General features: G+C 40.3%; 2 protein-coding genes across 7 annotated transcripts in view; both read right to left on the reverse strand.

The window, feature by feature from the left end:
* lmx1bb (LIM homeobox transcription factor 1, beta b) overlaps positions 1-10,999 on the reverse strand; it is a 55,382-nt gene extending 44,383 nt beyond the window's left edge. The window contains exons 1-4 of the mRNA XM_026343745.1: positions 10,978-10,999; positions 9,732-9,978; positions 8,367-8,737; positions 7,940-8,077 (exon numbers count right to left, since the gene is read on the reverse strand). The gene's annotated coding sequence lies outside the window, so the exon portion shown is untranslated. The remainder of the gene's footprint in view (positions 1-7,939; positions 8,078-8,366; positions 8,738-9,731; positions 9,979-10,977) is intronic.
* mvb12bb (multivesicular body subunit 12Bb) overlaps positions 10,463-25,586 on the reverse strand; it is a 35,993-nt gene continuing 20,869 nt past the window's right edge. For 2 of the 6 annotated variants that reach the window (XM_026343747.1, XM_026343746.1), the window contains exons 8-10: positions 14,949-15,004; positions 14,528-14,587; positions 10,463-11,083 (exon numbers count right to left, since the gene is read on the reverse strand). In XM_026343747.1, coding sequence (XP_026199532.1) covers positions 11,042-11,083; positions 14,528-14,587; positions 14,949-15,004 — 158 coding nt within the window. In that variant the 3' untranslated portion in view covers positions 10,463-11,041. Of the gene's footprint in view, positions 11,084-14,527; positions 14,872-14,948; positions 15,005-25,586 lie in introns of those variants that run through there. The other 4 variants (XR_003297690.1, XM_026343749.1, XM_026343750.1 and 1 more) reach the window with 4 other exon arrangements.

The following is a 25,586-nucleotide window of genomic DNA, read 5'->3' on the forward strand; positions in this document are numbered from 1 at the left end:
TCACTCAGCAGTTATCGCTCAGGTCACTTGTGTGAATGAGGACATCAAACATTCATTCAATAAATCAATCCGCCAACTTTGAGCCTGCGGTGTTTTAATGCCCCCCTTCTCCTCGGAAAAGAAAAGAAAAAACAGAAACAGAAACAGCGAAGTGCTGCAGCAGGTGTGCAGCACAGACAGCGACGCTCGCTTGTAGTTCAAGTTAAGCAATTGACTTTTCAAGTAAGCACAAGTGTGGCGTCCTTAGTCTGAGCAGGGGAGCAGCAGCAGCACGGTGAGTCTGCAGGGTGAGTCTGCAGGTGAGTCTGCCGGGCACGGAGGAGACAAACGACGAGGCTCAGCCGAAGAACAGCGACACACACCAGGTTTGATTTTTAAAAGTCCCAAGACGCGCGCATCTGTGCACAGTGAGAGAAAAGCTCTTTAGGAAAAACCAAGAAATCTCCACGTCTGGCGTTTCTTATGCTGCTAGACTTTATTGAAACTGGGTCTTTGTTTAAATAAATGCGGCGCAATTGGAACAAAAAAAAACAAAAAAACAAATCAAGTTGGTCGCCGAACGAAACACAGACAGAATAAATGAATGAATCTAATGAATTATAATGAATTCGTTAAATTCCAGTGTCAGCCAAACAAAGGCTTGAGTCGAACTAACAAATATGCACAGACGTCGTGACAGTTTTTCTGCTTTAATTACAGCAGCATCGTGCTGCTCCGCTCATTAATGCTCCGATCTGCAGAATAACTCACACAGCTCCAGCAGCGTCAGGCCTGCTCCGCTCACAGCCCGAGGCTGCAATCGATGCATCCCACATCCCAGAGAAAAAAAAAAGCCCCGTACCTGCACCAGAAAGCCAAGCTGCAGCCTATTATATTACACATTTCCACTGTAATTAACGCCGTGTCATCATCTTTGTTTCCCCCACAATCCACCCACAGGCCGGCTGCAGCTGAAACGTGGATATTTTCAGTCATGGCTGAAACAAAGCGCACTGATAAGCATTTTGAAATAACACTTCACATCCTCAGAGCAGAAACTCAGCATAATGGCTCCCTAAATTGCAGGGTTACAGGACTTTGATAGTTAACTACCTTTGATCTTTTAATGAGTCTTTCTAAACTCTCCATGCTGCTTGTTTTAAAAGCCCGAATTAAAAAAAAAGAAAAAGTAAAAAAAAAAAAAAAAAAAACTAGCAGCACCTTTCATTTGTTCATTTTTTGCATTGAACACGTTCAAAAGCGACTGAAACTGCAGCTTTTCTCAAAGTGCCCTGCAGCTTCTTGGGCTCCTCTTCTCTCTGGCCGGGACAGAGTCCGAGCACGGATCAGCAGCAACAGGGGACTTTACTGAAGGTTTGTACCTCGACCATTTGAGACAAATCAATCAAACAGCCTCCCATTTATTTTATAAATCTAAATGCCGTTTTTAAAATTTGCTTTTAACCCTTATTAAAAACGGAATATTGTAATAACGACAGATAACAAGGAATCTATTAGGAATCTACTGTGAGTTTATTTCGGGCCCCACAGGCCTAAGGAGCCCTGAATACTAATTTAAACTTTATTAAAACACACAATTGGCTCCGACTAATATTTTATTTTATTATTATTTTTATTCTTAGAAAGTGTATTTGCATGATAAAATGTTGCTCGGCTCTAATTCACAGACACTCACAGGAGACAAAGTGGAGTTGTTTAAGCCCCGTCCCCTTCTCCCCACTCGGTCACACTTTCTGTTTTTATTCCGCCTGAACCACATGGCCCTTCTTATCTCACCGAGACAGCCAAAAAAATATGATACTGCAGGATAATCCCAACTCCCCGAGGATTGAGCCAAAATATAATACAGCACTGTCAAGCCATGGCTAGATTTGTTTATGTTATGATTTATTGGATTCAGCTTTTTTCCCTCCTCCTGCAGCAAATTTATTGAGTTTCTGACAGATGGCCTGACAGGGCTCGGTGTGACAGTGAGCTGACATACAAGTTTGAAATGAGCCTGAAAACTGCTGTTTACCTGCGTCTGAAGGGTCTAGTTTGTTAACACACAGGCAAAATCTGAGCTGTGCTTTAATTATCAGAAGATTTAAAAATGCTAAGAGCCAAAAATGGTAATACAAAAAACGAGTATTTATTATTTTACTACTAGCTATTCATTTGGAAAAAATATGATTTAAATTTGAAAACCATAATGAAAATTAATGTTTAACTTAATGAAAAGTAAGAACCACTCCCTACAACCTAGACCTAGACAGACCAGACACAAATAAAATCCTAATGTCATGTAATGATTTAAAATGTGGATAATGACACTTAAAAAAAAAAAAAAAAGTATCTATTGAGCTTTTAATAAATCAAATTTTAGATGGACCTGAGTTCTGAGTGCATACAGACCAGTAAATCACAGGGAAATACCTAAACAGCACCCCACAACACCACACGTGAGACATGAGCATTGCTGATTAAAGTCCTCCAGCTCCTTATTTCAGGCTCATCTATTCTTATAGAATAGAAGGAATTCAACACTGTCATAATAAAAAGGAGAAGGAAGGAAGGAAGGAAGGAAGGAAGGAAGAGCGTAACAACATCATGCTGAGCTACAGCTTTTAACAACATCTACTCATGCGAACCATGATGCCTTTTGCTGTGCAGGTGACTGGATACTGTATTTGTAACAACACCGCCCTCCATGCTGGAGACTGGGCTTTGAATCCCAGCTGTGGTCTACCTCTAGTAGCAGTCCCTAGGCAAGACCTCCTTACGCTTACCCTGCCTACCTTTGGATAAGAGTGTCTGCTAAATGTAAATGTAAATATGCACCTGGTCCCCTGACACAAACACATATTACTCCACAGTTGTAGGCTGGTGTCACATAGACCCACTGAAAACCACTGATCTGAATTACAACATCATCCCCTGCTGGACAAAACCAGGCAGTACAACTTCCTCTGCTCGCCCACAACAAAGCTCCTCTCTGCTTTAGAAACTGAACTAAATAACTAAAATAAACATAATTCACTTTTATAAGTTGTACAAGTTGCTCTAATTTCACTATTCAATATATTCCTTAAACAAAATTAATGCCACACTCTCCTGTTCTTCCACATAAACACAGTATGTTTGCCAACATTTCAACAGACAGCTTAATAATTAAAATTAAAGTCTATATCAACTGTTCATTGTCAGAGTTGTACTATAATATAAACCCAGAATTCTCTTTGAATTAGTTTTATACAAAATCTACAAGCAGGCTATCATTTGTATCTCAACAAACTGTCCTGGTTTATTTCCTCTATATCTCTATTTTACTACGACACTAATAATAAAAATGTAAATGAAATATAGCATTTAAAAGCATATTAAATAAAAAAAAAGGTATCAAATGATGCTAATTTAACATAAAGTATAACATAATATTGTTTTATTTATTTATTTGTTTTTTGTCTTTTTCTCATTCATTATCGTGATATAGTTTTTGTCAACTCTTTTCTTCTGGTGTTGTTCTTGTGCTTATACAGCACTGTGCAAAAGTCTGACACCCCCATTAGATGGGGTGTTTGCTATTATGATGATGATGTTTATTTCTTAGTCTGTTTTTTAGACCACAACCAGAAAATAAAGGAAATATGTACACACTATAAAAAAAACACAATATAAAAATAAAAAGTAAAAAAGAAAAAACAACATCTGTAGGATAAAGTGCCAAATATTGAGTGTGACCTCTGTAGTGGAATATGGACAAGTCAAGGACAAAAACAGGCGAGAAAGACCTGTCAAAATCTGATAAGAGTTTCTTCTCCGAGAGACCAGAAGTCCAGCAAGAACCTGGCTCAGCATCTGGCAGCCAAGTTAATAAAATAAACTTGGCATAAAAACACTTTTTGAGTTTCTAGCTGCTCTAATGTAAAAAAACTCAGAATCAGTGATTGCACTGCTAAAAATAAAAACAAACCTAATGGTAGTTTATATTCACATATACATTATTCTTGTCTTTTTTTGGTACGGCATGAAACAAACATCTTAAATCAGGGACACTGTGATTATGTCACATGTGCATTAATCACAGCACAGCATGCTCCTATTTGTTGTTATGAAATATTACTTTCATCATGTGAATTTCAGAAAAAAAATGATTTAATAGATTACATCTCTGGATTTAATTTGGAGTCAGTACAATAAAGTTTTGATTTGTAAAGTCTCAAAAACTAAAATGTGAATTGAATGAAGCTGCTTCTGTCATACAGCAATATCAGCAATCAAAACAAATACCAAATGTTTTTCGAAAGCCTAATGATTGGTTTTCTTTTTTTTCTAAAGGATTATCTTCAGAACATTTCAAAAAGCTGTTCAAAGTTGGACCGCAGATGCTAACACATGATGCATTATGAAACCCAGCAATAACAAATGCTTTTTATTCTGTGATGTGGGAATCTCCCCTTCCCTTCTGTTTTACTTCACCCACAGGCGATGGCCAAGCAAGTCTTCATGTCAGCCTAAGCTGTTCAGACACATGAGGAACAGCTTAACTGCGAGGTCATTTTAAACAAAATTAAACCATGGTCTCCAAATGTCTCCGTGAGATACACACCCACATCTATTTGTGACTTTCTCTAATCGTTGACGAGTGCCTGAAGAATTTTCAATCTTTCTCCCATGATGAATATTCGGTATCCCACACAGAGGTGCTGAGTGGACGAGTGACACAGAGCCAAAACAATGGCTTGCCCATTGAGAAAAGACTTTCAGAAACTTGGGCTGATGTGCGCACCGTACAGGCACTAATGTTATACTGTCCTGTCACAGCAGGATACACAGTGTTTGTAGTTACATTACTGTTTTCATCATTAGTGATTCAGCTCAGGAAAGATTTGCAGCACCTTTCATCAGATGATCATGTTATTCAGTGGATTTGTCTCAGCAAAAATAATGTTTCCTCTGACGAAAAAACGCTCGAGCTACAAGAGGCCAGGGGCATGATTTTAGGATCTGTGCCATTAACAACAAGCCTAGGCCTTTGCTACCCGCTCCTCATGTGGAATGCATACATTCTGTTTCTGCTGAATAAACTGCATGTGCCTGCAAACTCTGCGGCTAAAGTAGTGAAAGATATTCTAAACACATCTACATATACACCAGCTGTGATACAGAGCTGGAAGTGAATGGCCCCATTTTAATGGCAAACACATATCTGAAGAATCAGTAGAACCTGGTACCAGCATGGACAGAGACAGAGACCCAAAAAAACGTAAAACCAAGGATCGCAAAGAAAACAACACATTCCGTAAATGTGGCTACCGTGGCCAGCAGCTATAAAAAGAATCCTAATAATTAGACATCTGCATATGTGTGATTCTTTTCCCCCGCTTCAATCGAACACGCAGGGCTTGTTTTGTGTGTACCCAATGCGAGTGCTCGTGCACATGTAACTTTGTGAGTGTGTCATTAATAGGCAGCACTTCAGAGAAAAAGGTAGAAATCCACCAGATGTCTTGCAGCTGGGTGGATCTGGTAGTGAAGATCTAGACAGCATCTGTCACAGGCGAACATTTCTAATCTGTCCTGAACATTAGGCAGAGAGCACTAAAAACCCATCACTGGCCGCATGTGCTGCTCGGTTCACAATGTGCTCACCCCAGGATCTGCAGTTTGGCTGTGAGAAAGTTCCAAATTAAATCAGAACAGAAAGAAAGAAATGTAATATTCACCAAGCGGAGCAGTAAAGATGCTACTTTAACTACACTATTCCACAAAGGCTTCCTTTACTTTTTCCCTTTACGCACAGTATGACTGAAAAGAGTTTATAAAGCAAAACAAGGCTAACTGAAGTTATTAGGGCAGACTGCCTGAGGCTAAAGTCCGGGGCTTTGAACTAGAAGTCCAGCACAGCTTAGTCAGGTCGAGATCTGTCAAATGACAAGCAGAACTCACATCAAAACGCTCTGGATGGACGGTTTCTTCAAAGAAGTTTAGCTGTGAATTACTTACTATGTATTTAATCTATAACTTGAACTCTATTTATATATTATTAATATAATATGTAATAATATATTATAATTATTAACGCTAATATATTAGCTTTATAAAACCGATTGTTTTAAATGCGTCTTGTTCAGAAGACTTTCTAAAAGTAAAACTGCTAAACAGATTGTTTGAACTCTTCATACCTACTGTCTAATTTCTTACTGTTGAAATTTACACTATTTACTTTCTGCATTTGTTACACACGCTTATGTTGCAGCTAACTACTGTAGCATATGTTAGCTCTGGTTGCCCGGGTATATTTTGTTGGAACTATGGGAATCGCTCCAAGTTAACCTTGATGGTCTCAAGATATTTCACTTCCTGGGTTCATGTGCCTAGTTACCAGTTGGTCAACCTCGTGCCCTGTGAACTGACCCTGTCCTCCCTCCGAGGTTTGAAAGGAAAAGAAACCCAATCCTCTGGGGAGTGTTCTGACTAACAAGAAAACTGCTGGCCCAAATCTCTCAGAAGTGCTGTGTTTTCCCACTGGACCACTTTCAGCTTAATAAACATCTTAACTAGCCAGAGGTCCCTCAGGAGCTGCTGGGAAATCCTTTGGGCAGCCAGAGCTCAGGAGCTGGCCCTTTATTGCATCCAGGTGGCTGTTAAAAAATGCTGGCCAGCCATAAATGTCCAATAAAATGCAAGTTGCACCTCGAGGGGTGGACAGGGTCAGTGCACCTGTCTGTGGACAAAAGCTCCACTCGCTTCCCCATGTCCGATCATTTTGATGTTGCACTCGTATGTTGTGCCACCACCATGCCCATAAGGATTACTGAGTGAGCCCAAAGGCTCAGACAAAACCTTTGCCAGAGGCAAAACAACCAAAAAGAAACTGATGAGATACATGTTTCTAAACTTCAAAGACACAAAACTACTACAAAGAGATGCCAAACAACAATTAAAGATATAAACAAGCTACAAGGAGATTCAAAAATGCTATGAGACGCAAAAGCAGCACAAAGAGATGCTAAGTGACTCCAAGAGACAATTCAAGGTCACAAAAAGACTTCAAGCGGCCAAATAGAGCCACGAAATAAACGACATGCAAAAAATGCAAAACAACTTGCTAGAAAAATGACAAAAAGACACAAAAAAGTTCACAAAAGGATAGACCACAAAGCCATGCAGACTAACAATAAGACCACAAATGAAACTCTGGTGTTGTTTCCAGTCATTTTGTCTCTTTCACTCTAGATGTCATGTAAGAGGAACTGTGTCCAGGGGTTCATTGTCTCATAATCCATCCACGGTCATGTCAGCCACATAGCAGTTTATTGCACAAACATCTGCTAAAATATACAGAGAAGTAAAAGTCCATCTTCTTCCTGTCGTGATGTCCTGAGCAGATGAACGTAAACCCTTTATTCTGGTCTATTAATGCACACAACTAACAGGTCAATTAGGGGAACGCTTGTCAAAGTTCTGCCCAATCACTTCCCGTTTGTTTACGACTTGCTTCACACATATGTGAACAGTGGCAGCAGCCTCCCTTCATCTGTCCAGCCTGGTCGCTGTCCAGAGGGAGGGTTAATTGTCCCACAGGTTGTGGAGAGACCTGGATGGTGTATTGGGCCTTTGATCTGACTTGAAAGGAGTTAATTGATTTCTATGTTACAGGCAGTGTTAGAGAGGAGGAAAAAAAAAGAATGATGCTTGCTGGTCATTTCACAACATGTGCAGAAATATCTGAGTGAGAGAGAGAGAGAGGGAGGGAGGGAGGGGATGAAGAGAGAGATCACCTCACACCCGACTCCATCCCTACTCAATTACAATAATTTGACTCACATGGGCTGGCCGCCGTGTGGCAGAGAAAGAGAGAGAGGGAGAGAGAAAGTGTGAGAGAGAGAGAGGGGAGGAGAGCCGCTGTGTGGGGGAGGGAAAGGGGATCCCTGCTCTGGGAGATCACTCATCTTACCTCTAGCTGAGGTATGGAAAGACAGATTTGATGTGCGGTTCCCCTCAGAGTGCATCCCGGGGGCTTGTTAAGGTGGCGATATGGAGTAGGCCGCACTTCTAACCTCGTGCTTTAAGTCTCAGTGGGGCCCTCCAACAGCTGATGACGTCAACATGGAACGAAAGAGTAAGGTAGACTAAGTAACTCTAAGTGTTTCTCTATCGACTATATGTCTCTCAGCTTCTTAAAATAGTAGCACTTGCTAATTGATTATTTTTTCTTACAACCCTTTCCTGTTTAGGTCATAGGAGGCTGAATCTATCCCAGCATGCAGTATTAGGAAACAGCAGTTTTAGGTTTCCCTATGTTGCTGTTGTTGTGAAAATAAGACTGCACTGATCATTAAATGTAGCTGTACATATTTTGCCCATGTGATTTGCTGCCTCACCTGCCTGGGAGGCTATTAACTGTGGATCCAGCTCCGGTCTGGACCTGCTTTGACAGGCCTCCTGCCTTCACTCCTTCACCTCTCTCTAGCTCTGGTCACCTCAGCTCAGGGGGAAACAGGGCTGTCAGAGGGAGAGTGGCAGGCTAAGCCCGTCTTAACACAGCACCTCAAACCACCTCATAAATACAGGCTTCCTTTTCCAATTTCCAAGCTGCCCATCCACCTCTGTGTACATGCTTACACACTGCTCCATGTCATGCGCTGGGGTGTGAGTTTAAAAATGACCACAGGACATCTGGTGGACTCGCAGAGGGTGGGGCTTTGATGTGCTGCTCTGCAGTTCAGCTCAACTTCAGGGGAGCCAAGTCCTCCTAGAGACAAAGCAGCGGTGACTGAGGAGCCTCAATTAGGCCTAGTAGAGCTAGCAAGGGAGTTTAAAAGATAGCTTGAAACAGATTTGCCATATGTGAACAGTCCACTTACACAAAAAGTGTTCAATTTAAATTTTAAAATGTGGGCACTGAAAATCAGCAGCATTTTTAACATCATAAAGTAAAGATAATATAAATGTGAAAGCATGTGAGGCAACGTTTTGATGTGGAAAGCGACACAAAGCTTATGAGTTGTGGTTCTGAGAGTGAGATGGCAGAGTTTGTCTATGCTAATTCACTCACAATGAACACAAATCATAGTCTGCATCACTTCAGCATCTTACAGTGATAACGCAACAATCAACCTGCTTTCACAACAATATTTTGACTGTTGTGTCTTAAGTGTATACACAGCAGAATACTGATGAAAAAAGGTCACAAACAGCTGTTTGTGGCAGAACAAATCGGGTAATATTTCGATTTTTGTAACTGTTTCATTAAATTATCTTTTAACACAGGCTAAGAATGCACACTCTCACTGTTTAAAAAAAAAAAGCAAAATGCTTCTCAAACAACAGTTAATATTGGGGTATTTCCATCTGAGGATTAAGTCACATTCAATTGTTAATACTTACATCTAAAGCAGCACAACAGTGTATGTGAGCTAAATGCTAAATAAATTAATCGGTGTGGCTCATCAGTGTGTTTTTGTGTTTTTCAACAGCAACAGAGATTTTTAGTGCACAAGAATATAATGTAATAGATTTTAAATATATAGACATACTTATTTCATTAATTGACATTTGTTAATTTCAAGAAAAGTATAGAATACCATAAAACCTAGCTACATTATTATAAAATCCTAAACACACACTGTTAAGTAATTTGTATACAATATGTAGTCAGATTATGAATAGTTTCAAACTTTTTCATACAAACAAACATTAGCCAAATGCTAGAAAAATGGAAAGTTTGCACAGTTCCAGCTTCTCACTTGTTCTGTGTGTCAATCTGCATACTGTATATATACACTTTGTGCACAGCGGGGAGGAGGGCTGTCGGAGCCTGTCACCGCGCTCTAGGGCATCACTGACATGAGTGTCACCTTCATGAAGGAGCGTGAAAGCTGTTCCCTCTGCAGAGGATTCCTCAGACCGTCGCTCTGATTTCAGCAGCAGAACAGAGGAGTTAACGCAAACGTGCGTACAGGGTTGTCATCTGTTGTACGCTTCATTAAACCCCTGTGAATACCAAAAGCCATTAGGAATTTTGGTGACAAAAAAAAAAAAAAAAAAGAAGAACTGCAGTGTTAGCAGAATATATAAGTTCACGAAGTTAGCAGGAGGAGAGTCTAATTAACAAACAGGGACATTAACCTATTAATGAGTTTCTAACTCTAATTTGCAAAAATGTGCAAAAGATTCTGACAACTTCATTAGGTGCAAATTACACGTAAGCAGTAGTGAGAAGATTGCGATGTTTCTTGTGAATGTAGAAGCGGGGTGTTGTTTAGTTTGTTGAAAAAATAAATAAATGTGAAGTTTTCTTGAGTGTTCAGAAAAGTTGGGTTTATAAATGCTAAAATTTCCCATAAATGACCTCTGAAAGACAAACAAACCAAAAGGGAGGACGAGGTGGTGCTTTTTTTTTTTCATTTTTTCACATCACCCTGCTAAAATCTGAAACTAGCAGTAACATACTGCACAGTTGAGTCTTAATGTTGTTCTATTCTTAAAGACCTGAGCCAGTGGAGGAATCACTGCACTCTTGCTGCACGCTGCTCATGATGAACTTTGTGATGGGAAGATGCTCCTACTGGAAAATGAACTGCTTGTTTATGAGTGTGGCTGCTTCTCTGTTCCCTGCTGTCCTCCCTGACTGCTGCTCACTGTCAGCATGGCCCTGTTATACTGATGAGCGAAATGTGAGTCACAATTAATACACCGTTATGAACTAATAGGTTTAGGGATTAAAATTAGGGACAGAGTTATTGTGAGCGTAACACTATTTATGACAATTCTTGTGAGACTGTGAATAAACATAACACAATTTTAGAAAGATTACTTTCAACATAAATAAGTTGAACATTTTCTAAAATTTAATAAGAAAAGTTGGACAAAATTATTTCAAAAACCCATACATTTAAATATAATCAAATTAAAAACGATTGTGTATCTAAAATAACAGAAAATCCAATTGTAGTGCAACTTTTTCTTAATTTCATTAGATAATTATTTTACAAATGATCCATTTTGTCAGTCTGAAGTGTTCCAGTCGTCGTGGCTTTGTCTGCTGGGACAGAAGTTAGGGAGTAATGCTTCGCTCCGTGCTGAAGTTGTAGTGAAACTATGAGAAGAAGAAGAGAAAGTACACAGAGAGAATTAAAACTATACAGCAAAAAAAAAAAAAAAACATTATTAACCACAATATATACATAAAAAAAACTAAGACACTTATGAAATTAATGAAATAAATGAAATTATGACACAAAACATTATCTACACACTGTAGCTGACTGATAGAAAGTCATAGCATAGATTATCTAAATGTATGGAATTAATGTTATTCACCTAACTGGAAGCTCCAAGCATACAATTACCACTACAACTACAGAGTGATTAGATGACCCTCCAGCATGAAGACATATTAAACATAAAGAAACACTGCCATCTTGTGGCACAGCATGGACGTGACTCTTTAAAAACATGGTCCTCAGACATGATCGATTTATGTGAGAGAGTGAAATTTTGTTCAGTTTCACTGATTCTCTGAATAATTACTTTAACTCAAATTAAAAAAGGTCAAACGTCAGCATTACACTGATAACAGCATTGAATGTCAAGGATAATTTTTGGCCCAGATAAACAACTACAGGCCATAATGTGACAGATCCTCATTAGCAATGTATGATATACAAATATTTGTACAAAATCAAATTAGATTCACACAGTCGGTCACAGTCATTTTGAGAGGCCTCTCAGGTCTCACCTAACATAGACATGACTCCGGAGTTCCACACAGTATGCAGTACAATATACAGATTTTGAGTATGCTGGTCCTGGACTGGTAAATAATAACAGATTCATGATTTTGCTGTGGATGTAGTTTCATTGGCTGAACCATTTTGTGACATAAAGTAGCGCTTGTTTCACCAAGTTGTATTACTGCAACACAGCACTAGGTGATGCTGCATGATCACTGAAATAAGTTTCCAAATCTCCCAACAGGGGCCACAAAGCCACAATGGCTGAAGCTGGGTTCTCTCGATCAAAATACCTTCCCTGATTTTTATCTACTTGAGGGGAAGCTGCAAGTTACCCAAAACCTGTCACATATCACAAGCCTGTTAGTTGTGAAGAAACTCAGCCCCCCTACCACACAAAAATTCAGTCTCAACATCTGGCACAGTAAATAAATAATCCTGCGTGTACATATGTGTGTGTGTGTGTGTGTGTGTGTGTGTGCGTGAGAATGATGGATGGGGGAATGGGGTGTTATCAGGGAGAGCATGTATCAATGTCTGCCAGTTTTACACACAGGCTGACAGGACAGTGACACACCAGAACATGGGCGGCAGTCACCCAGACGAGCCGAGCTTCATTTCCTGTCCCTGCTCCACTGCCAAAAATATGTGACATGTTGTCTTCATTAATTCCACCTCTATTTGGAGCTCTCCCTCTCACACACCCCTGTACACTACTGTCCCTCCATACATTCACTTGGAAACACAAAACACACACACACACACGCGGGTAACTCCTTACAAACACTGAAAAGCCATCATACATAGGTGCTAATGAAAACCTTGTCATGTGTGCATACACACTTCTTTCCACCTTGGCATACTCCCCCTGAAAATTATTAGCCACCCGCCAACAACATTTTTCAGCAGAGCAAACTACATAAAGATGTCACTTTAAATAGCTTACTAATTAACACTTAAAAAGACACAAATTAGATAAGCGTGGCTAAAAGCAATTATAATATCCACAAGTTTTGCGAGTCATTTGGGAAATGAAAAGAATGCCTAATTGCTGGAACCAACATCATTCGAGACATGGCTTAAGTGATGCCTGTTAGGAAATGGTCTTATCTACAACTGTGGCTGTGATTACAACAGTTTTCCTCAATTACATGTGCATATGTACAATTCTAGAAAGCACATCTCTTTCACCAATCTATATTTTTTAATGGGTTTAGAAATGAGGCAATTAGGTTCTATGCAGAAAGAGCCTCTAGTTTCTGAAGAGGGGGGGGATACAAAAGCCCCACGGTAGGGAGTGGACAGTGACCTCTTCTGGACAACAGAAGGAGATAATGCTCAACAATAGGGGATGAGGTTTTTTTTCTCAGCCCCAGCGTTGTGGGTTTATATTAGCAAGAGTGAACCGCCACTAAGAAAGAAAACCTAACAGACATTACATTTATAGTGTAACACTGACAAAGAAAAACAAGTAAAACTAGACAAAGAAAAGAAAAAAAATAGAGAAAAAATACCACAAAAAAAAACAACAAAAAAAAAACTCTTCTGCTGTCTAACATGTTTGCGAGAATATCACCAACTATATTTCCCCCCCTTGTTCTGTAGATATCATCGTGGGATAATAATAAGAGGAGAGAAGTAAAAATAACACAATGGTGAGGGATGTTTCCACTTGGAAACTAATTATCAAGCTAAGCTGTGACTTCATCCTCATCAGCCTGGCCCCGCCATTAATCTTGTGCTGTCGTCCACTTCACTAAATCCTGTGTGTTACACTATCTCACATTTACTTCATCAGCTCCAGCGCGGCTGTAATTAATGATTTCTCATGCCCTTCCCTTCCCTTCCCCAGCTCAGCTCACCATGTGTCCTCCTGCTAATCACACTCTGTGAGAAGAAAGGAAGGAGGAGAGGGAGAGGAGAGGAAAAAAAAAACAAGACAAGAGCATATAGGATGAGCAGCCAGCCTGTCTCCACCTTGGACACACGCACACACACACACACACACACAGACACATATACGGCATTAATACCTGCGCTGACAATGAGATTCATTCAGATGACCATATGACAAGATGGCGACTCTGTGTGATTTGGATAGTATGTGACAGAAGACAGAGGCAGAGTGCAGAACAGACACCCGGTTTGATGAGGGAGTGTTTGCTCTGTAACACATCTCAAACCCAACAGCACCTGTTCTTTTACAGTGGTCTGTCACTTCCTGGCAGTTCTGATACCAAGATACCGTGCTAATGAGAGAGAAGGGGGGTTGTCACTCTCTTTAAAGCACACACACACACACACATGCACAAATACAGAGCACGTACTCACACACTCTTCTCTTGCTCTCACAAACACACGGGCTCTAAAGAAGGAGCTGCACACAGATGATTTTCTTCCTACCAGTGCCTGCAGGCTACAGTGTTTCATCAGAAATGGTGTAGCACTTTTGTTTGCTCTGCGTGATCTCTAACTTTTTCACTGCACGACCATGAGGCTGACTTAAAAACTTTAACATGTAGAATCCGACCAGAAACGCTCCATAAGATCTACAGCGCAGTGTGAAATGCTAAATTGAGCTGTTTGAGAGAAGGACTGGGGAATAAAAGTCAAGTGTTTTGGAACAGGAGACGCAGCCTTTAAGAGAGAATGTCTGCCTAGACTGGCCATGCTTTTATTCAATTGGGGCTTAGTGGAGCCAACAGGGCCTCGCTGTCTCAGACACTTAATTACAACCCCAAGACCGTTTGCTTTGCATTCTGGGCCAGCGGCGTCAGCGTCAGCCGAGCGTTGCAGCCTCTACTCACTTCCTCCTCGATCTCTGCCAGGGATTTGATCGTAATGCCCATTAAATTGACTTGCTGCATCTGAAATCAAAAGCACGAGGGGTGGGGGTTGGTGGGTGGGGGACACACAAGAAACATGGCGGTTAGGCTCATGGCTAAGTAAGCATGCTTAAAATCTTTAATCCTCTCTCTCTGTGTCAATACAAACGGGGCTATAGTGACAACCGCCACCAGCCAGCCAAATGGACTGCATTGAGCCAGCTCTGCCTGACTGCACACATTCATCACTGAGTCTGAAGGAAAGGAAAGGAAAGGAAAGGAAAGGAAAGGAAAGGAAAGGAAAGGAAAGGAAAAGAAAGGAGAAACTGGAAGAGAGGTTCTATATATTATATATTATATAAATAATAAAATTAAAAAAATGCTTTTCATAGATCCTTTTTACCTGTTTGTGGTTGTCACAAAACTTCTCAGAGATCACAAAGGGCACATCATCCAGAGCTGCAAAACATAAAAAATAAAATAATACTTTATACTTATACTATATATTAACGTATTAACAAATATAATGTGCCTAAAATAATGACACAAAAAATTCTTTCATGTCTTTATTGAGAACAACCATAAAACCTCACAGTACTAGTGGAAAGAAAGGATCTTCAAAAAGGTAATTGGAGTCAGGCATTAGCATACCTGGAAGACAGAAGGTGTAGATTAGAGCTACTCTGACAAAAAACGCTCAAACCTTTTGAGTTTGCTCCGCACCAGAAGAACATGCTTAGGCAAACTTTCTACAAATGACCACAAGAGACCCTAACTCACATTTCGCTCATCAGTATAACAGGGCTATGCTGACACTCATCAATGAGGTAAAGAAACAACCCAGAGTCTCAGCCAAAGATTTGAAGGCATCATTGGAACTGGCTAACATCTGTGTTCATGAGTCTACTGTAGGTAAAACATTGAACAAGCAGGGTGTCTATGATAGGACACCACAAAGGAAGCTGCTGTTTACTAAAAAGAACATTGCTGATGTTTGCCACCAAGCACATTGACACTCCACAGCTACAGAAAGTGCCTGGTTGTGGTTATTGCTGCCAAGGAGGGTTCAACCAGTAATTAAATCCAAGGGTTCACATACTTTTCCCACTATGAGGTTTTATGGTTGTTCTCAATAAGGACATGAAAGATCTGAATTTCTTTTGTGTTATTATTTTAGGTAAATTATATTTGTTAATATTCTTGAGTCAGATAAAAATCTGATCACATTTTATGACTAATTAATGCAGAAAACCATGAAACATCCAACTCCCATACTTTTTCTTGCCACTGTATATATATTACTCTCCATTCTTGAGTATATTCATAAGACTAAATGTGGGATTATAAAACAGCAAAGCTATCAACATCCCCAACCATCCCAATACCTCCCCTCCTTCTGTCTATGGAGAGAAGATGAAAGGCTTTTTTTATTCTCCGCTGTATTTGAGCACCTCCACTTTCGCCTTCAACCCAGCCCTTTCCCAACCCTCTTCCAGTTTAATTACCCTTGATTATTCCCGATTATTCCTTGTCTGAGAGATGTTCACCTCTGAAACAAAGACAGACTCACACTAGGCACAGAAAAGCGGAAAGAAGAGAGACAAAACATTCACCAGATATCAAATTTGCATGAAAATAAGCCACACTGTTCAGCCGGCAAAAAGTGGATTGAAATGAGGACTTGCCAAGAGCGTGGTGGTATAATTAGCATTTGACCAAACAAACGAGCTTCAACAGAGCTATAATTAAGCAGGCCTGTAATTAAGTGTATGCCCTTTATCATAATGATCGTGGTTAAAATGGTGTGATGGCTGCCAGTTGATTATTAATGGTGTAACCCCGTACTGCATGCATCCTGCACTGGAATCAAGGTGTCACGACTGTCAGGCTAGAGAGCAGCCCTTTGTTTATAAAATACATTAGGGCCCAAATTAACACAGGGTGACAAGGGACACAAAGCCTCTCGTTTCCAGACTGAAGAGAAAACTGCAGCTGCTCGGCTTCATTATAAAACTCCCAAATCTGGGAGCACAAAACTTCTGCTGCCGTTGGCTTTGACAGGAGCTCCAAATATCAAGAGGCCAAGCTCCCAACCAGTGTACTTTTACCCACACTCCATCAGGCCACTGGCACAGGAAAAGAAACTCATAAATGTAAGCCGAAACTGTTCATGAGTCATCATTTTGGAGCTGACACTCCTTCTGGTCTTTCCTGTTCACAGCAATATTTAAAAGTATGAAATTCTAAAAGAGCCCTTACTTTGACACTTATGTGACTTGCTTTCCTCTCTTAGGTTATTGCACAGATCCCCGATTTGGCACTTTCTACACAAGTGTAGTACAATGTGATCTTTGTAATCAAAGCATGACCCTCAATCTCATGACCACAGGAAAGCTTATTTAGTTTCTTGGCTTTCAATCATCTCCCACAGTAAAAATGTAATAGCAACAAGAGTGTACACCCTCACTAGTGACTCTGTGGGCTTGTACCTTGGCACAACGGTGCTTTGAGCTAAATGCTAAATTCGTAATATGTCCAGTAACTAACTGGTTACTTTAAATATCAATCAAGGGTCAATTAATCAATTGATTTTAAAAAAGTGAAAAAAAACAAAAAACATAAACATAAACATTACCTAGAGCCCAAGGTGATGAATTATTACTTGACTGTTCAAATAAAGAGTCTAAAGCTAATGATATATTTAGCTTTCAGTGAATTGAAAACTGAAATCTATATCAAGTCTTTCAATAAGCAAAGTTCTGGTCTGAGTCAGTTCTGGACCAACTAAGTGACACAGTGATCTAGAGCCATCTATTGGCATGACTCAAAAAAAGGGCAAGGAGTGAAAGTTCTATCTTTTGCTTATCCAAGAAGTGATCCATGTCCCAGTCCCCCTGCTTAGCCGCTTTGGAGCTGTGGCTATGTCAAACATCAGACTATCCTGGCGACTGGTTAGGCATGATGTCTTCTTTAAGCTTATAAAAACAAGTGAATAAACATGCACTACTGTGTTGCTGGAAGCCAAAACACCAGAAAGAGGCAGGCAGGGAGAATACATTTGAATCAGCAGTCAGCAATGGGAAGACGAGATTGTGGCTGCTGATGGATCTCTGTAGCAGGGACAGATGAATGCACAGAGCTGAAGGCCAGAGGTTTTTTTTTTTTATTGCTCAAGGATTACATTTAAAACCAGATCTCACTTTGTATTCCTCTACCATCTATACTAGAGAAGATATCTTACATTCAGACAAATGGAGAGGCGCAGGAGATGACTTGGTGGTAAGGAATGGATGCCGTATCATGGAGACACTTGAAGGTGCAAAGGGCAAAAACAATGTAAATCCAATCTTCTGACCAGGAATCCCACTATGAAGCATGTTCTAGCTGCCACGCTACACTCCATTAACCCATGAGTGTACTGCAGTGTGGGGAATTGGGTAGTTCTTTGGCATTTGGCGTGTGTGAGTGCAGTCAATATGAAAACATCTGGCAGGAGTTTTCGTACAATGACTATGACGATGATTGTGATGATGATGATGATAGCATCAGTGAGCGCAGAGGTGGCGTTAAGTAAGAAGGACCCTGTGGCTTGAGTGATTGTAGTGTAAAGAACGGAGTCAGCACAGGCCCCTTGTGGATCATTGCCTTATTAATGGCTCCGTCAGGTGCGATGAGCAATGGCTGCATTGTCATCTCCAGCCCCTAGGCACAGATGAATGGCTGTTTCAGGGCGGGAAGGGCTCCCTCGTACGCTGGGCTGAGCACTAATCCCTCACTCTTCCATTGTTGGATGCACTGTCACCCAGGACTTCAGCAGTGCCATACATTGCATTTTCAGGGCTCTAACAGACATGGTTATGCACACAGGGATACATACATACATGCACACATACACACACAAACCACACCGAGTTGTGCTCCGACAATGACTGATGGAAAAATATGCGTGGGTGATCGAGCATACCCCATATTACCTGAACCACAACTCAAGAGTAACACTTTGGGAATGTTGATGAACTTTTATTTTACACTTCACTAATTCAGCAGAATTGCATTGATCTCTGTCTAGTATGATTACTTGGGTGAATCTGTCTCGCGCCTGAATTAAGTGAGAAAGCCACAGTCAGGGCAATAATTGGAAAGTGTGAATGAGAACCTATTACAACTTCTCACTCGAGATTGGGCTGATTTCTATTGTTTAGTTACATTAAATAAAAAGAAATGGTACGTAAAGCTGCTCAGAAACTGGTTAAGACTTTATCTGGAACCTGCTACATTTCACATTCCAAACAATTGGATGTTGCCTTTTCTCAATGTGTAGCCAGGCTAGACATTGCAATACCTTTCCTGTCGGTGTGACTCTCAATTTGAGGTGGATTCTGTATGCGGACCATGGAAATGCTATTCTAGTTGCAGACCCCACTCTCTGTCACCTCTGCAGATAATGGTGAGTAGATGAACAGAGAGCTGGAGGAGGACCCCGTATGCCCACTCACAGCCCTTAGCCCCGCTCTGACATGAGAAATAGTGCCCAGGCCTGACAGCATCTCGGAGACATATTGTAGTTTATTTTGTCGCCCGGGCACGCCATCTGTGCCATTCCAATAGAGGGTGTGTGTTCAGGCTGCTGCAAGAGAGAGGGCGCAAGGCTCTGGGTCCCTCAGTAGCTCTGCAGCCACGGCAGGTCATTAGTCAAATTGCCTAATGAGAGAGAATACAAATGGCCCCCTACCCTGACAGGAGGAATTTTGGAGGTGTCAGAGCTCCTGACCCGTGCGATGAGAACAGATGATAGCGAGTTGCTATTTTCAGATTCTTTTAATGACTATGGCTCTATGAAACCCATTCTTTTTCTTGTATCTTTTTCCCGCTTTTTCAAACCCTCTAGACAGACGAGTTAAAAAAGAAAGGGAAAAAAAAAACTTTTCAATATATTAGAAATCTCACTTGCAGAAGTGGAAGTGTAACTTTTGAATTATTTAAATGTTTACTGGGGAGTCAATTAGCATTCTAAAAAGCACATAACCAAGTAAGTAAAATAGATCACGCTCTAAAATGATGTTTAGAGTTCCTGATAATATTTTTTGTTTCTGATGGTGGTGTGTATGTCTGTAGACTGTTGCAATTCAGCTAAATTATTGTTTTATTAAATAAATCCAAGTGTTTCTTAATGTTAAGAGTGGCATGTAAGACCAGTGCATTAACGTGCATTAGATGGGGCTTCAAAACACTGTGAAAAAACTACATGTAAAACAGAGAGGAAGAACAGACAAGGTGGAAAAAAGTGAATCATTCTACACAGGCTTGCTGTATGTCTTTTGAAATTTCTTTTACCATTTTGGCTAGAAAAAGGTACACCCTCAAACATTTTAAACATTAAACTTACAGCTAAACAATAGTATTTCAACTACTTTTAATAATTAGTCATGTGGTGGTGAACACAATTTCAATGGAAAATGCAGAAATAAACATCATCAAAGAAAAACAAAAAACATAACAATATTAAAAATGTTATTTTTTTCGTTGCCAGTGGGATGCAAAATGGCAAGCTTTTGTAGAATGACCCACTTACTTTTCCATCTGTGACAAGCAGTCCTTGAAATCTGGTTGTGGGTAGGGAGCCAGGAGCCAGTCCCAGTCGGGCGCTGGTCCATCAGTCTTCCAGAAAGTGGGCAGAGCCAGAAACACCTACAGTGACTTGGCCACAAACACCACCGCATAACACCAAATATGCTGAGAAGGTGTGCAGGTGTGGTAACCTCTCCAAAAAGCATATATACAAGTTATATCATATGGAGCCTAATTGTAAAATAGAGTATGTAATGTAAAAATATGTTAAGATATTTCTTTTTATAATAATAAAATAATTATGATTGAATCGTTTATCTATATTAGTTATTTGTCAGGGCAGTCAGTCCTGGAGAACCCTTTTCGCTGGCTGGCTATTGAAAGCTCTCATGAAATTAAATGGACAATCAGACTTTAATCAGCAGCACAGTGTCTTTTAAGACATTGCCATGGCACTGGCATTGATCCCCAGCTGTGGCTGCTGGTAAATGTGCAGCAGAATGTGTGTATAAATGGGGTACGCCTCTCTGGACAAGTGTAAAAGCTGGCAGAGGGCTGACAGTAAATTGCATGTGCCGGATGGGACACAGCAGAAGGCACAATTACACAAATCCCCTCTTAATTAGCGGTTCTGTGGGCAAACTAACCCATAATGATGCGAGGGATGTGGCGAGCCCCAGAAATCCTAACAAGAAACACTCACCAGAACAGGAGACTCGGTCATATGGCCCCAGGTCCCCTGAAGTAGTGACTGACGCATGATCTGTTTTGATCAGTGCAGCTGCAGGAGATGATTCCCATGTTGCCCTGCTCCCTACAACCCCTAACCCTCGCTAAGCTACTTGCCCTCTGGACTGTGGGTAAAGCAGCAGGCCCAGTGTGGTTGTGGGTGGCATTATTAAGTTCTCCATGCTCACAGTACCAGGCAATGTAAAGTGGCATCTCACACGGTGAGTAATGAACTGGGCCAGAGCAGAAGCAGGAGGGATGACAGCCAAAGAGGCCTCCTTGGCAGCCACTAACCTGGGCATCTACCAATTTATCATCCCCCAGAACCAATCCACCAATGCTGCTCTGCCATTTGTCATTAATTATGCTAATAAGGACACCATTACTCTCCTGATGAAACAGCCGACTGTTATTAGTATAATGCATTTACAGCTTGATACATATGCATTTGCTTATTAGTTTTACTCCATGTGTATTAGTGGATTTTGAAAGGAGATATTTTTCCTTGCAGAAATACAACTCAATACAAGTACAATGTACTCAAAGCCATTTAAGAGGAGTCCAGAACTTTTCTGTACACACTAATTGACTGCAATGAATCGACAAAACAAACGTTTCAAAATCATGCACTATTATTTGCACCCTAACATAAAAATGACCCCATCTATGTGAACTTTTTCACAGCAGACTTCATGGCTCTAAGCAAAGCAGTCAGAGCAGAACTATTTAATATAGCTTCTGGGAGCCCCAGATGCCCTTTTCCAAAAAGACTTAATTCCCAGAATCTCATTGTGCTTTCTAAATCACACCACAGTATGTATTAGACGATCATTAATTACAAACTTAACAAGTCAGCAGAGCCATTAAAAGATCTTTAAGGCATATTTGACCATAAATCTCCTTAAACTATATTTAATGACTGGATTTTTGTGAAATATTTTTTATCAAGTTCTAATTAGATGTGTGATAACAAACCCTGCTGTACATGGGGCAAATGAGGGAGCCATGACAGGCCCATCCATTGAGGCTGTCCACGTCTGGACACTGAAACTAATGGAGCACACTTCTATCTCAGGGATGGCTAGAAAGCAATGAGGGATGAAACTCCAGAGTCCAGTCTGGCCTGTAAATGCAAAGCCATTTAAAGTCTTTTATTTGACTGTAATAAAGGTCCAAAAATGCCCGAGGGCCTCGAGGCTCCAGTCTAAAATTCCATTAGGAATTACACAGGATTGATCCTCAAATACTTAATGGCACCATCACACTGGGATCGATCATGTTTTGCTACAAAACCTGAATAGTCCGACAGGATTTTCTGACATATGAACAGAATAAACGCCAACGGGATATTTCTTCACTGAATTACTTGTTATAAAAAAAATGCTTTCTGACTGAGGAGTTGTACACTCTTGTTGTGTATGTTTTATAGAAGTAAAATGAACAATTAAACAGTGGAGAGAATTACATACATGTTCTGTTCTTCCAGACTGTATTTCACTGTTGTACTAATTCTTACAAATCCTCACCTCGTTTGTTTTTCTCTTTCCCCTTTAATATAAAAGTTTGTTAATAGGAATTTTTAGTTGGTGTTTTCAATCAGTATGCAGTACTCACCCCAAACTACACCCTTTTTCAAAGTGGAAAATGTACAAATAGCTAAGACTTAAATTCTGTAATTTAAAATCCATCAGATAGTTATGAAACAATTCAACACTTTCTATCAGCTGCTACAGTATGTGTGTGTGTGTTCTGTAAATACTGCTCTCAAACTGAACCTCTCTCTCTCTCTCTCTCTCTCTCTCCCTCTCTGCTTTGCCTTTTGCTGACCAGGGAAATTAAGCAGCAAAATGTGGGTTTTAAGAGCATTCCTTTCATGTCTTGATGTAAGCTTTGGCATTACTTCAGACATCAAGATCGGTTTCATAGAAATCCTATTCCATCTAAAGTAAAAGCTCGGCAGTAAATCTGCCCATACCTCCCCCATAACACTTCCATAAATGATTCATTCAGCTCAGTTTAGCTGATGCAAAACAGAATGTTAGTGAACTGTGTATGGAGACCGAGCCGCAAGTGGAGGACCAACCCTGCTGCTTAGTAATTTCATCAGTCTCCGGCAGAGAAAGAGGGGAGAAAAGAGAAAGAAGAGAATAGCGTACACTAATAATAACTTTTTTTGTCACTATCCAGAGGTCATGTTTTTTAATCCCTCAGCCTAAAGAATCGTGTTATTCTAAAATATAACCCCAGCGGTGCAGAAGCAGTTGAGATCCATCATGGTTTGAGATAAGAGCCGGCTGATCTCCTCCCTCCGCACAGCCTTGCCCAGAACTACACAGGGAGATAAGATGGAACTTTTGTTTGAAACCTGATGAGAACCCTCTTAATGAAAGTGCTGCGCCAAAAATAATCTTTTTTCTCCATGTTAGTCAATCAAGAAATGGTGTAGTTGGGGGAAAAAGAGGAGAAAGAAAGTAATTTTGCATAATCAGTGAGCACCATCTGGAACAATTAACCAAATTCCACAGAACTCAGAGGATCAGTCATATTGGCTTATTAAAGATCCAGAATTATACAAGTAATAAATCCTTGGAAAAACGAAGCGTACCCCTGCCTGTCACGACTATTTTAACTTCAAATACAGTGGAATACTTGATAAGGCTGAAAAGAGGAGATTAATATATGCAAATTATGTCGAGCATTTAAAAGCCCCCCAACAACTGTCTCGTTTTTTTCCCCCCTGTCTGTTATTACAGGGCTTTATGTTTTATTCATATACCAACTCACCTGTCATTTCATAAGCTATAATATTATGAGGGTATTATTAAACAGCATAAAGTGGAGCTTTAATTGGAAAGCTCCATTGCATTTTCCAATTATTTGCAGCAAATTAAAAGCAGATGCACGTAGTTTAATAAGAATTCTAATATTGTTTCCTGAAAATCAAAAATCACTGTCATGCTGCCAAGATATTTTGCAAACCCAAGTTAATTTTGAGCCTCCTATTTTTTCCCCTCTTCCTCCTCCTCTGAAGGATGAACTGTCTGGTGTCTGTTAATTGAAGTTCCTCTAATGGATAGGGAAATAATTGCTCTCCATATTACGTTAGATCAGGGCCAATGTCAGGATTTATTTTTGATTAACGCGATAGATATGTAAATGTATTACTTTTTATTACATTTACCTTTTTATCAGGTGGATGCCTGCTGAATCCTATATATTGTTCTGTAGGTAATCAAGAGAGATTGCACTGCAAATGACTGAGAGTCATATAGGTTTATTTTTGCTGTTTTCAACACCTTTAGATTTAGTTTTATCAAACATGCTTTTCAGACACATTTCATGAATGCAACTTTAACTACCTGTAAAAGATCCTGCTTTTCTGTCAATGTACGAATAACAGACCTAATTGGCAAAGGGACTTGGCATGGATCAAAGCAATGCTGGTGAAGAAAAGCAAAAGGTTGGGGCTGCTATGAAAACTTGATAACTTTTCAAATGAGCTTGAACTGTCAAGTGAAAGAGGGCTGCAAAATAAATGTGAATTAGTTTTTAATATTCTGGTAATAAATGTCAAAGCGCCTGCACATCACATCTGTACATGATGTGACTGCAGATGACAGATTTCCCAGACATGTTACCTCTCCTCCCCTCAACTCTTTTTTTTTTTTTTTTTGTGTTTGGGTTTTTGTTTTGTTTGGAAGTGACGGAGGGTTTAATCAAGAAAGCAGGCAATTCATCAATCCTAAAGAAGGCGCCTGTACAACCCTGACAGAGCGCACATGGTTTTAGACCAACTCGAACCTGGCCAGCTGTCAGCCTCCCCCCCCCCCCCCCCACACACACACACACAAAGGCACACACACGCACACACCAGAGCTACCACCACGCTAACAATTAACACAAATAGGCTGTCGGCTACGACCTCACACTTGGTCTGCAGGCTATCACGTTGTTAATGAAGGGAAGTTGCGTTCTCTCACATTCAGTGTGATGCTGCAAGGCTGACAGGTACACAGCCTCAAGCAATAAAGCAATAAACCATCTCAGACTAACTCCATTATGTTCTTTACTTTAAAATTTCACCAACTCATAAAGGGACACATGCAGGTTTTCTGGAGATAAATGGTGACTGCTGGTTGCATACTGTACAGTATGTGCGTGCTCTTCACTGTCACTCAAATCCTGTCCCAGTGGAGGAATCACACACCAAATGCCACAAACCATTCAGCCGTGTGTTAATGTCTGCTCCTTCAGGGCCACACTTTGCACACTTGACTTGACTAACTTTTAATATGACTGTCAAACCAACACAAAAACCAACGCTACAATGTTTTATTAAGCTTTATTTTGTCAATTAAATGCCAATTTCCTTTTTTTTTTTTTTAAGAGCCAGCATTCGCTTTTTCTTTAGAGGCTTTAAAATTTAAATTAATTTATGTATTATAAACTCAATATCATATACTGTGAATTTCATGAATTGTAGACGAGCTGTATTAAAAAAAGCTGGGTGTAACACGGCTATAGCTTGTGTGTACCTCTGCTGGAGCAGCAGGAGGAATCCTCACCACATGGTGTCTCTCTCCAGCTGGATAAAAACCTGCCTTTCTCATTCACCTCATGCGGCTCACACGCTCTTTAAGGCTCAAGCTTTTCATCGGGCACTGACTCTGTGGCTCTGAGGCTGTCATAGCTAAGCTCCGCTTCCTAACGAATTAGCCTTTCTTCTGTTTTAGTCATGGGGCAT

Source organism: Anabas testudineus, chromosome 9 (assembly GCF_900324465.2).
Source record: "Anabas testudineus chromosome 9, fAnaTes1.2, whole genome shotgun sequence".
Classification (NCBI taxonomy): domain Eukaryota; kingdom Metazoa; phylum Chordata; class Actinopteri; order Anabantiformes; family Anabantidae; genus Anabas; species Anabas testudineus.